The sequence below is a fragment of the Diadema antillarum genome, unplaced genomic scaffold (assembly GCF_040938485.1).
Source record: "Diadema antillarum isolate AM-2024a unplaced genomic scaffold, OU_Dant_1.0 seq00000459_RagTag, whole genome shotgun sequence".
In the NCBI taxonomy this organism is placed as follows: domain Eukaryota; kingdom Metazoa; phylum Echinodermata; class Echinoidea; order Diadematoida; family Diadematidae; genus Diadema; species Diadema antillarum.
In genome coordinates, this window is record NW_027271430.1 from 351,207 (window position 1) to 361,948 (window position 10,742).

General features: G+C 40.0%; 1 protein-coding gene across 1 annotated transcript; it reads left to right on the forward strand.

Annotated features, from left to right (window-relative positions):
- The first annotated feature begins 567 nt into the window (after positions 1 to 567).
- Positions 568 to 9,974, forward strand: LOC139732992 (phospholipase A2 isozymes PA3A/PA3B/PA5-like). Its single transcript, XM_071643831.1, has 2 exons — positions 568 to 1,046; positions 9,704 to 9,974. Exons 1-2 carry the CDS (start codon positions 568 to 570, stop codon positions 9,972 to 9,974), a joined length of 750 nt encoding a protein of 249 aa, XP_071499932.1.
- The last annotated feature ends 768 nt before the right edge of the window (positions 9,975 to 10,742 follow it).

Below are 10,742 nucleotides of genomic sequence, written 5' to 3' on the forward strand. Positions count from 1 at the left end.
AACAAAACAGATGACTGAGAAATGGTACAACGTGCAATGTCCATCTCACTGAGTTGCCACTAAATGTATCGATGCCATCAAGTTATTGTCGGTCGCACGTCACCGGAAGGAAAATAAGCCATGGATATCCTACGACGTTCTTCAATCAATGGATGCATTTGCCTCAGAACTCTATGTATCTCCCTTATTTTATTCATCCCATCAATATTCGCTTCTCCATTCGGAAAACTGACTGACTCTCTCTCCATAGACAGTCCGCAAGAAAAGTTTGGCGGGAAGATTGTGATCGAGAAAGCGGGAAGCAGACGACAAACTGTCGTCGTTTTCGGATCGAAGATCGCAAGAGAACTCACATGGGAAAGGCCAGATGACGCTAATGCCGTTCGTTTTAAACGGCAAGTGACGAACGGTTCGCTATATATTACTGCTGGATTTGACGATAAAAGAGAAATTATTCAATGCGAAGTAGACTACGTCGATGGACATGTGATCAACGAATTCGTTCAGGAAATTGTCGGGCATGTAAACAGCGCTGGTAAAGTTCACAACACTTCGGGTGGTAGGACGATGGCGAGTAATGACAACAGTGGTGGTAATTTTGAAATCGACACCCTACTCAAAATAATTTCAAACTCCACACAAAGAGGGCTGGATGGAGTTTTCTTTGCTGATGTAGACAATATCAACAAGTTACCCCCCTCTCTACAAAGCCTTGTGGATATCAAGCTCCTCCTCGAAGACTGCAAACGTTTACTGAAATCGACCGGCGGCCACAACTCTATCACCTCCTCGCAATGGACTGACTCGAATGCGATCGGACATCATCGTCGAGCGCGACGGAGCCTGATGTTCCCGGGGACGCAGTGGTGTGGACCAGGCAGCACGGCCAAATACCGGTTCTCCCTCGGCAAGCACGTTCAAACCGACATGTGTTGTCGAGCTCACGACTACTGTCCGCCAGAAATGCAGATCGTGGGATTCGAGACAAAGTATCACTACACCAACAAACAGCTCTTTACTCTCAGTCACTGCGCCTGTGACAAAAGGTAGGCCTATATAGATTTATGTGAATATGCTCTGTCGTGTTTTCTGCTATCATTGTTTATCAAAGTTGTGGTGATGTAATCATCACTTTGAAATTGATAATATCTATTTTTCTAATTCAGTATTTATTGATGAAAAATAAATGGCATTTACAACAAAGAATAAAAAATGAAATGAATTACAGAATCACGTAATAAAGAAAAAATGCAACATAACAAATTGGATACATAAAACATTACATGTCAAATTTGACAAGAATATACCTTGTAAGAAAACTATACAGTTTCAAATTAAATGTCAAACATTCATTTTTGAAAATGAGTAGCAATTTTACCTTTCTTTTTGGAAATTATATATTCTATTTACTTATTATTTTTAAGATTCCAAAATAGGGGTTTCATTCTGGAATTTACAGACATTACGTCAGGGCAGGCGGAGCGTTTTCAGAACTTGGGGTCCCACTTCCGGGTTTCATGAGCTAACAAGCAAAAAAAGCCCAAAAAAAAAAAACAAAAAAAAAAAACAAAGATCTTCAGCTCATCTCTCATCTCTCCTTCCACTTCCGGGTTTCTTCAGCTGACAACCAAAAATAAAACAAGGGTCTTCAACGCAAAAGCATACCCTTACCGCGCTCACACTTCAAGATCTCTGTTTATTTCTTTTAGTGCCACTTACGTACTTCCGGGTTTTAAAAAAAAAGTGGGGGGTCCAAAATAATGACACCTTATGCATTCCTTTGAATGGTGAACAAAAAAAAGGGGGCGAGCCCCCCCCCCCCCCCCCCCCCCCCCACCGTTCCGCTGGCCATGCGACATATTCTTTTCAATGGTATGCCTTATTATTTAGTATTGATGTAAGCTTATCATTCTTTTTGTGTTGTTTTCTGTTGACTTTATGTTTTCGAAGAGTGTATGTGTGTGTGTGTGTATGTGTGAAGAATGTTTGGCATCAACCTCCAGCGCTGTGTAAAATCTGTGGCCCATAATTGGTTTAGACATGTAGTTATATACAATAATAGAGCTTCAGTGTGTTGCGATCACTGTGGTGAACAAGTTGCCCTCATCACAGTGTGTTTCTCATGATATCGTCTCTGTATTCAAACTATGTTTTGTCTAGCTTTTGCGCTTCAAACCTAGCAGTGCCCTACACTTCGCATTCCTTGAATATTTTTACTGTAAGGAAATGTATCTACCTCGCTGAAGCGCGCGCACTGCATTGTTTCTATACAAAAGTATAGAATAAAACAGGATATTTTTGTCTCTGGTTCAACTGTTGTTGATTTTTTTTATTTATTTCAGTGACGTTTTATCTTCTCAAATTTGCCGGTGTATGAATTAGACACCCAAATAATATCAAGGTGAACTGTTGTTGATGTTTTTAAACGTCGATGATCGCCATGCTTGTTAACTTTGCACCGCAATTATTGTCCTTGGGTATAAAACAAACAAGGACCAGGGCGAAATACCACGCGAAACGTGAGAATACCAAAGTCAAAGTACTTTTGCGCGGACTATTTGTTTACAGTCAGCCTTGATATTGGCAGACTCGATCTTGAGGAACCGGTGAATCCGGTTAAATGTTGCTGTGGAAGATGTCATTAGGGTAAACTATTCTCTCTATATACTCCATGGTAGCCTTGTCATTACGAAGAGACACCTGCTGCTTGACAGAATTTAGAAGGGAAAACGAACATTGCATCTCAAGGAGAGATTCAATTGGTATGCGTGGGAGTTTTCTCCGGCCTCCTAGATGGGATTCTGGACCCGTGTGCAGCAGCTAGTCATCGTCGTCATCATTATTACGACCCCTCGTGGTTCGCCCCAGGTGACCAGCAACAGTCAGTATAATAATATCAACCAGGCAGGCACATGCGAGAAGAAGAGGAATTATTACTCACTGAAACAAACATATAGTCTACAACCGGTCTAGCTGATGGGACCGTTACGTGGAACGTGGGGGGGGGGGGGGAGGGGGGGTGGGACTTGGTGCTCCCCTCCTCACTTTTGTGGCTCCAAATAATATCCAGGAAAAGAAGTAAGGTGCAACACGTGTATCATCTAAATAACGCCCCTCTTGAATCTGTTGAATCCGTGAAGTACTTGGGTGTAACCATTTGAAGTGGACCCAACACATCAACAATACTGTCAATAAAGCCAATAACGTGCTTGCATTTCTAAAACGCAATCTTCGCATAAAATCTTCTGATGTTAAAGCCACAGCTTACAAAACGTTGGTTCGACCAATTGTTGAGTATGCTTCCACAGTTTGGGACCCATCTACCAAGAACCTAATCCACCAAGTGGAAATGGTCCAGAGAAGAGCTGCGCGATTCACTTTAAATCGCTACCATAACACCTCGAGTGTCACCAAAATGCTACAAGAACTTAATTGGACCACTCTGGAACAGCGCAGAGAAAATGACAGGCTAATTATGATGTACAAAATACACAATAATCTCACTCCTCTTTCAGCACAGGACTATATCATCAAACAGGCTACTCAGTTAACGAGAGCCTCGCAACCACACTCCTATCAGGTACCATATTCGAGAACTGAATCGCATCGCCATTCGTTCTTCCCAAGAACTGTAAGGAACTGGAATTCCCTGTCGTCAGAAATTGTTTCAGCGCCATCTGTGGGATCATTTCGAAACCGTCTAACGGTTGATCACAGTGGCTAGTATTTTCGTCAAATTTTCTATGTGCTTGTAAATATCTGTAAATAAATTGTATTATAATGTAAATAGCACCAGTCTGCAAGAATCTTCAGTCTATTGAAGGAGGCAGACTTATTCAGAAGAAGAAGAAGAAATAACAAAATCCGAGACAAATAAAAAGTAATCAAAGAATTACAACAAAACCCATGACTCCCATCAATATTGTCATAATCTTTTCGTGTACAGCAGCAAATGAAGATATCTCCGCTTTAGCAATGAGAAAAATTCGACAACTTTGTTGTCCCCTTATTTACTATGTACTCATTATCTCTACTGTCTACCAATACTGCTACCAGCTAACTTCTGATACACTGAGTTTCTGCTCTGAGACGACTGCGTCGAAATTCACTTGGTTTTATTGCAACATCAGCAGTAATCGTTGAATAGAGCCTACGCACGTGTTTGTGGTGCCGTAAACATTGATGAATGAAGACCATTTCTGAGTTTTAAAATCTAGTATCACAATAATATACGTCACAGTATAAAACACCATCATTATTATCCAGAAAGAGGCGCCGACAGTCGGACACTGCCCCCTGTATGTACTACGCCTTGGTCTCTGGCCAACTGCGTCACACTGTCATGAATGAAAGGTCGGGCGATTGACGTCACACAGGCGTCCGAGGGCACGTGGTTATCACTTATTCAGAAAATCTTATGACGCACTTTGCGTATGTATGATTCTCCTTCAAGTATAAGCTCTGGTCGCCAGGCAGAAGCGTTTGCCAGACTGCCAGAGACCCCAATATTGAAATAACGAGATGAGGGAGGAGAGGAATTGAAGATGATGACGATAGAAAGAATGAAGAAAGATTGACAGAAGGTGAAAAATAAAAGGTATGAGATCCTGCGGAAGAACAGTCATATTTTGCAGATTCGGCTGAACGGACAATCCCCCGTTTCTTCATTCTGTTTTGTATACTATATGCAATTTATTATGCAACTTGTGTATGATATTTTTATCTGAAGACGGAAATAAAAACAAGAACGACAAGTTGGAACGAGAAGAAGAAGGGGGAGAAAGAATGAGAAAAAAGAAGAAAAGGAGTAGGAAGATGATGACCACGAGTATGAGAAGAAAGGCGGGAAAAAGAGAAGAGGACATACAAGAAATATAGTTGGAAGAAGGAGAGCATAGAGTAAAATGATGGGGCATCCCGGCCAGGTGAGATCCCGGATGTCTAAAAGAGTTGAAAGAAAAGATCGCTAGTCAAACAAATTGACTTCCAAAAGATTTATTGGTATTTTGATGGCGTTGTAGATGACTGATGCGATCATATTCTCTTTGTGACGAGTTAATGATTGGAAACGTAATGGCAGAGTTAACCTTTAACCCCTTGATTTATCCTATTCATAATGAATTTCCTGGGAAATGAGTTTTCCGGCTCTGAATCACTACATGAAGGAAAAAAAAATAACCCTTGTGGTGTAATACAGTAGTGATTCATTAAAACACACACACACACACACATACACACACACACACACACACACACACACACACACACAACAAAAATAAAGAATAATGACTGAAAAGTTGAACTCTAGCCAAGCTCCTGTGTGTTTGATGTGCGTAAACGTATATCTTGTATGTGCGTATGTGACGGTATGGGGTGTAGGTGTTTGATGCGTGTGTTTCTGTGTGTTGACATCGTGTGTTGAATACAGGTATTTGCCTCTGTGTGTATGTATATATATATATATATATATATATACATATATATATATATATATATATATACATATGTGTGTGTGTATGTGTGTATGTGTGTGTTTCGCATGCTGTACTTTCATTGCTAATATCACGCTTCCCGTCCCTCCCTCCCACCCCAGCCTGCACATAAACACGCACACATACACACACACACACACACACATACAAGGAATATTGCTCAACTGGCGTCTTCTTCCGATGAACACAAGGAAAACTCATCCTATCTTTGTTATCATCAGTTCCTCCCGGTATCTTAAGCTATCCCGCCGCTCCAAATGCCATCCAAGAATTGCCACCGTAAGAAAATACACGAGGCATGCATCACGGATATTGCTCCGGTGTAGCGAATATGTTTATATACCCCCTGACTGGCCTTGGCTATATACGGAGTGGAATGAAGAGTAATCGGAGGTTCGCGCGAAGTGCGGGATTCCCAAAGACAACAAACCATTGATTGCTTTTTCCCGAAAGTTGCCCTATGAGCATGGGCAGGAGTCAAATCCCATAGTTCTTGACGTCTTTTCATTATTAGAGCTCGAATCTATATGGGAGTACCATTTTTGTTTTAGATCGCTTTACTATCTTTCCTTGGCGCCATTTGGAAGAACGCGGGCTGTAATGAATCGGTTCATGTGAAGTTGCTCGCGACATTGCATTTCAATTTTAGTGCGCATTCTGGCGTTTCAGATAGTGACATGGGGCCGAATGCATGAAACAAGCAATTGCTTGTAAGCAATTGCTTCAAGGAAAAGCACAAGCTCGTCTAGCAAAAGGTCTAGCTCAAGCAATTGCTTAAATCCATATGCATAACCTTTTGCTTATGCTAACACCTTTTGCTTGTCCAGCACAAGCAATTGCTTGCGTTTTCAACAAAAGGGACTTCACGCCTGTGCGAACACAAGAACAAAGGCGAGTGTGACAGCATCTATTTGAAAGGGCATGTGTGTGTGGAAACATTTCCTGACATAGCAGAAGAGCTATGAAATGCACACACAGACACATACACACACATCTATATATACACACACACGTATTACTGGCTGATTCCCATCAACACTGCAGCTTAAAGTAGCCCGGATGTGCCAGATCGCACGCGGAGAGAGGTCTCCTTCCTCCCCACCGAAGTCAGACATCCTACCTGATTTTCATCACATTTTGCGTGCTAACCACTAGACATTCCCGTTGTTGAAATGAAAAAGTGTCTTACACTACTCAGGAGTAATTTCTTGTAGATTTATACCACTCCTTCACAAGTGTGGTCTTTCTTTCATGAATATGAAAATGATTTAAAAAGGGAACGTTCCGGTTAAGCAAAAGCTCAAGCTCATTTTACAGAGCTTGGAAAATCGTAAGCAATTGCTGGCAAGAACTAGCAAAAGGTATGTTTTATGCATACGTTTTTGAGCAAATGCTTGGTCTGTAAGCAATTGCTTGAGGGCAGCAAGCAATTGCTTGTGCTTGCTAGCAAAAGCTTCTGCTCGCAAGCAATTGCTTGTTTTTTATGAATACGGATTCGAGTAAAAGGCTAGTACAAGCAATTGCTAGCGTTTATGCATTCGGCCCATTATATTGCGTGACAAAAGCTAGTCTGCATCGAAAATTTCAGCTAAGAGCATTGAAACAAGGCTACACTTTTCGCAATTTCCGCTCTACAACAGCTTCAAAACAGGCGTGGATTTCCTCATGTTGTTGAGTGCACATGGTCGATGTTGATGGAGCAAGCCTCTCCTTTCCACGCCTGTCACTTGAACTTTCCAGGACTCTGCACATGACCTTGCTCATTATTTTTTGAGCAGTGAAATTGGAATTATGTCATTTGAACTTTTCCTTGTTTTTTTTAAATCTATATAGTCCCACACGTTTACCAACACAATCACAAATACCAGACTACTACGTACACCTGCATATATATATATATATATATATATATATATATATATATGTGTGTGTGTGTGTGTGTGTGTGTGTGTTGTGTGTGTGTACATTATGTGTGTAAATGAATACATGTGTATATATATATATACAGTATATGATAGAAAAGAGAGGTGTGTCTTCTGTGTTCTTTCAAATCTATTTAAAATGAAATGGAAGAAGTCTGTTTACAAATCATAGCAAGACATTTTAGGCGATTACGACATCATCTCGCCTAATTTACATAAAATAGTGACGTTGACCGACGCCACTATTGTGAAAAGTACAATTCCACATCTTTTCGCTACTTCTGACTATGCCCCATAACATTTCTGAAAATGTCAATTGTTTGTGGATGAAAATCAACTCAAGAATGGAATTTCACTTTAAAGTTTCATCGTCTAGACGGCGCCTATTCTGCACGAACTGTCGCAACCTATTATTCTCAAACCGTGAGATAACCAAAATCTCCTATTTTAGGCTAATGAAATGAGCACGAATATAACGATTGAATTGTGATCAATATTTTTGACGCATGATATGTGTTTATTGGTTCTTTTTTATCAGTCTGTTCATAACATTATAGTAAAACGTAATATGTCAAAGTTTAATGTCCATTTGCGACCTTTGATTAAGCTCTTATAAGTGATTTGAATAGTGAGGAAAAAGTGCATCATGGCTTTGATGGCGTGACTAATAATCTGTGAAACGAACTCTCGTTATGGAAATGTCCAAACCTTTTAAGTGAAGATAATTGTTATCATTGTGAATTGAATGCAAAATGACATTTTACCCTATGCCGGACAATCTTCTCAATCAAATCCGCAAATGCTCAACAATACTCTGTACAAGCATAGCTTTTTGATTCACCCACAGAGAAAAATAAACACATCTTCAAGCACATGACTCAAGCCTATTAGCAATGATTTGGGTCCAAAGTTTGTGCACGGAAGTTGAAATGTCTTCTTTCAACCTTATATCAACCATGATATTCGATTGTCACGGATGTGCATAGCCTCAATTATTGCAGCTTTCCAATCCAAAATGAAATAATGTCCCCCTCGTCCAAGATGAATAAATTAAACCTTGTATTGCTTCGGAAATGATCAATGGTATAGTGTAGGGCTCACTAAAACAAATGCTCTAAATAACACTGTTGAGGCTGCTCCGGGAATATCAGAGCACGAATCATCAGTTTAATTATTTAACTTTCGTTGATTTATTTAGGGCCTATTGTACGATTATGCTGAAAAATATTGAGAAGAGACGAAAATCTGGCATTACATAACAGACCCTTGCTCGTCATGTCCTTCGTGCAGTCACAGTGGTGTAGGCTACCTAGCCTCTGTTTATCTCCTTTCACTTTTTTTTTTTTTTTTTTGGGGGGGGGGTGTTAACCCCTTTTCATTTGTTTTATATGTAATATGTCCAGCACCTGCAAGAGTTTGGTATTCAATGTATTGTCTTAACTGTCCAGTAGCCACGCCGCGGCGTGGCTTAATTTTGCTATCCCCTGTTCTCTATTCTGTCGATCGATGTATTGTGTTCCTCGCTCACAAACTTCGTTTCTGTATTTAAAAAAAGAAAAAAAAAAGACGGCCCCGCTCTGTGGCAAATCTAATACGTTAAGCTTTGCGCAATCACACCCGTCCGGGAGAATTATTGTCTTCTCTATGCACTTTTCCGTATTCTTGATCTGAGCAGGAATGAATGGAATGAAATAGAAATAGAATCGACTTTTCGGATACCAATAACAAGGTCTTTCTTTTCTTGAACCGTCTTAACACACCGGCAAACCGTTGAAACGGTGAAAGAATCTTATAAGCTGCTTAATCTTACTTTTCTGGTATGTTAGAAAGAAATGGTATTTCAGAAGACTCACCATCATGACATAACGCACGACATATCGATACACACGCAAGAATGCGTATGGTTTATTGTGATTACAATGAGATGTGAATGTTATACAATGTCTATCATAATATCTATCATATCATACATTTAGTGTATATATATATACTGTATATATATATATATATATATGTGTGTGTGTGTGTGTGTGTGTGTGTGTGTGTGCATGTGTGTGTGTGTGTGCATGTGTATGTCTGTGTCTGTGTGTTGATACAATGTACATACGTGTAGTATGTAGGGCCTAATGCATGCATACTCATAATATACACCTATGATTTTTTTCCTTTGGATGTGACATTGCAAGTAAGTGAGATTGATACCTTTTTTTTTTCTTTTTTTTTTTTTGATGCAACATTGTGATGACTAAAATGGTGATACTGTTACTGCATTTTCCAATTTGACTACAGGTTTCACAAGTGTCTGCGCCAAGTCCGTAACTCCGTCTCATACCACGTGGGCAACGCCTTCTTCAACGTGTTTGGTACACAGTGCTTCGTCGTGAGGAAACGGCGCCAGTGCGTCGAGAAGGGATGGTGGGCATGGGAGGGGTGCAAGCGGTACGAAAAGCTGCCGACGGCCGTGCTCCGAGACCCGAGGCCCTTTCCGAAGCTGACGCCGAGAAACCGAACGCGATCGGGAAATCATCGGAGGCGGAATAAGGTCAAACAGCTGGACTAGTTGATCTAGAGATATTCTGAAAGCAATAACCATGCATGTTTTATCCTCCTGCTACAAGGTTGAAATCTTCTACAAGTTGTATATGATAGTACAAGTGTATAAGTAAACAGGGTAGAAATTGTATGAAAACATTGTGTTCACAGTGCATACAATGTACAAGCAGTGCTAATAAATATTCACTCCTATGTCACACAAGGAAATATACACAGTATCATTCAATAATGACCGCATTGTGTCAATTTATGTAGCCTTTTGAAATTGTGTGTTCTAATTTTTTTTCCCACACTGTGAAAATGTTCTGTAAATACACTCAGGTCATACTGCGGTAGCATATTATAGCTTCTTCGTTTGTCTTGATTTTCTAGAGAGACGACTCCAATTAATTACCTTATTGTTGTGAGGTGTGAGGAGAAGGGTTTCAAAGTTTGTGTGATTGCATTTAAACTGATCAAGACATTCCAACAGCTTGTCTCGTCAATGAGCCTAGCTTGTAGCTGCAGCTGCTCAAGGTGCTGTTGGCGCGAGAACTGTGATCTAATACTGAATCCGTATGATTTCTCGTGATCTATTATGTAATTGTACACATTTTAAAACAATTTACATTCTTTATTTGTAAATGTTGAATCTGATGAATCTGTAAGGGTGAACAAAATAATCAGTGCAATGTTATATATTCTACTTTTCCTATCAACATAAATTAAACATGCAAGTATCGTTAAAGATTTAAGATTTGAATTTAAAACTTCAACATATTTTCACTCTCCTTGC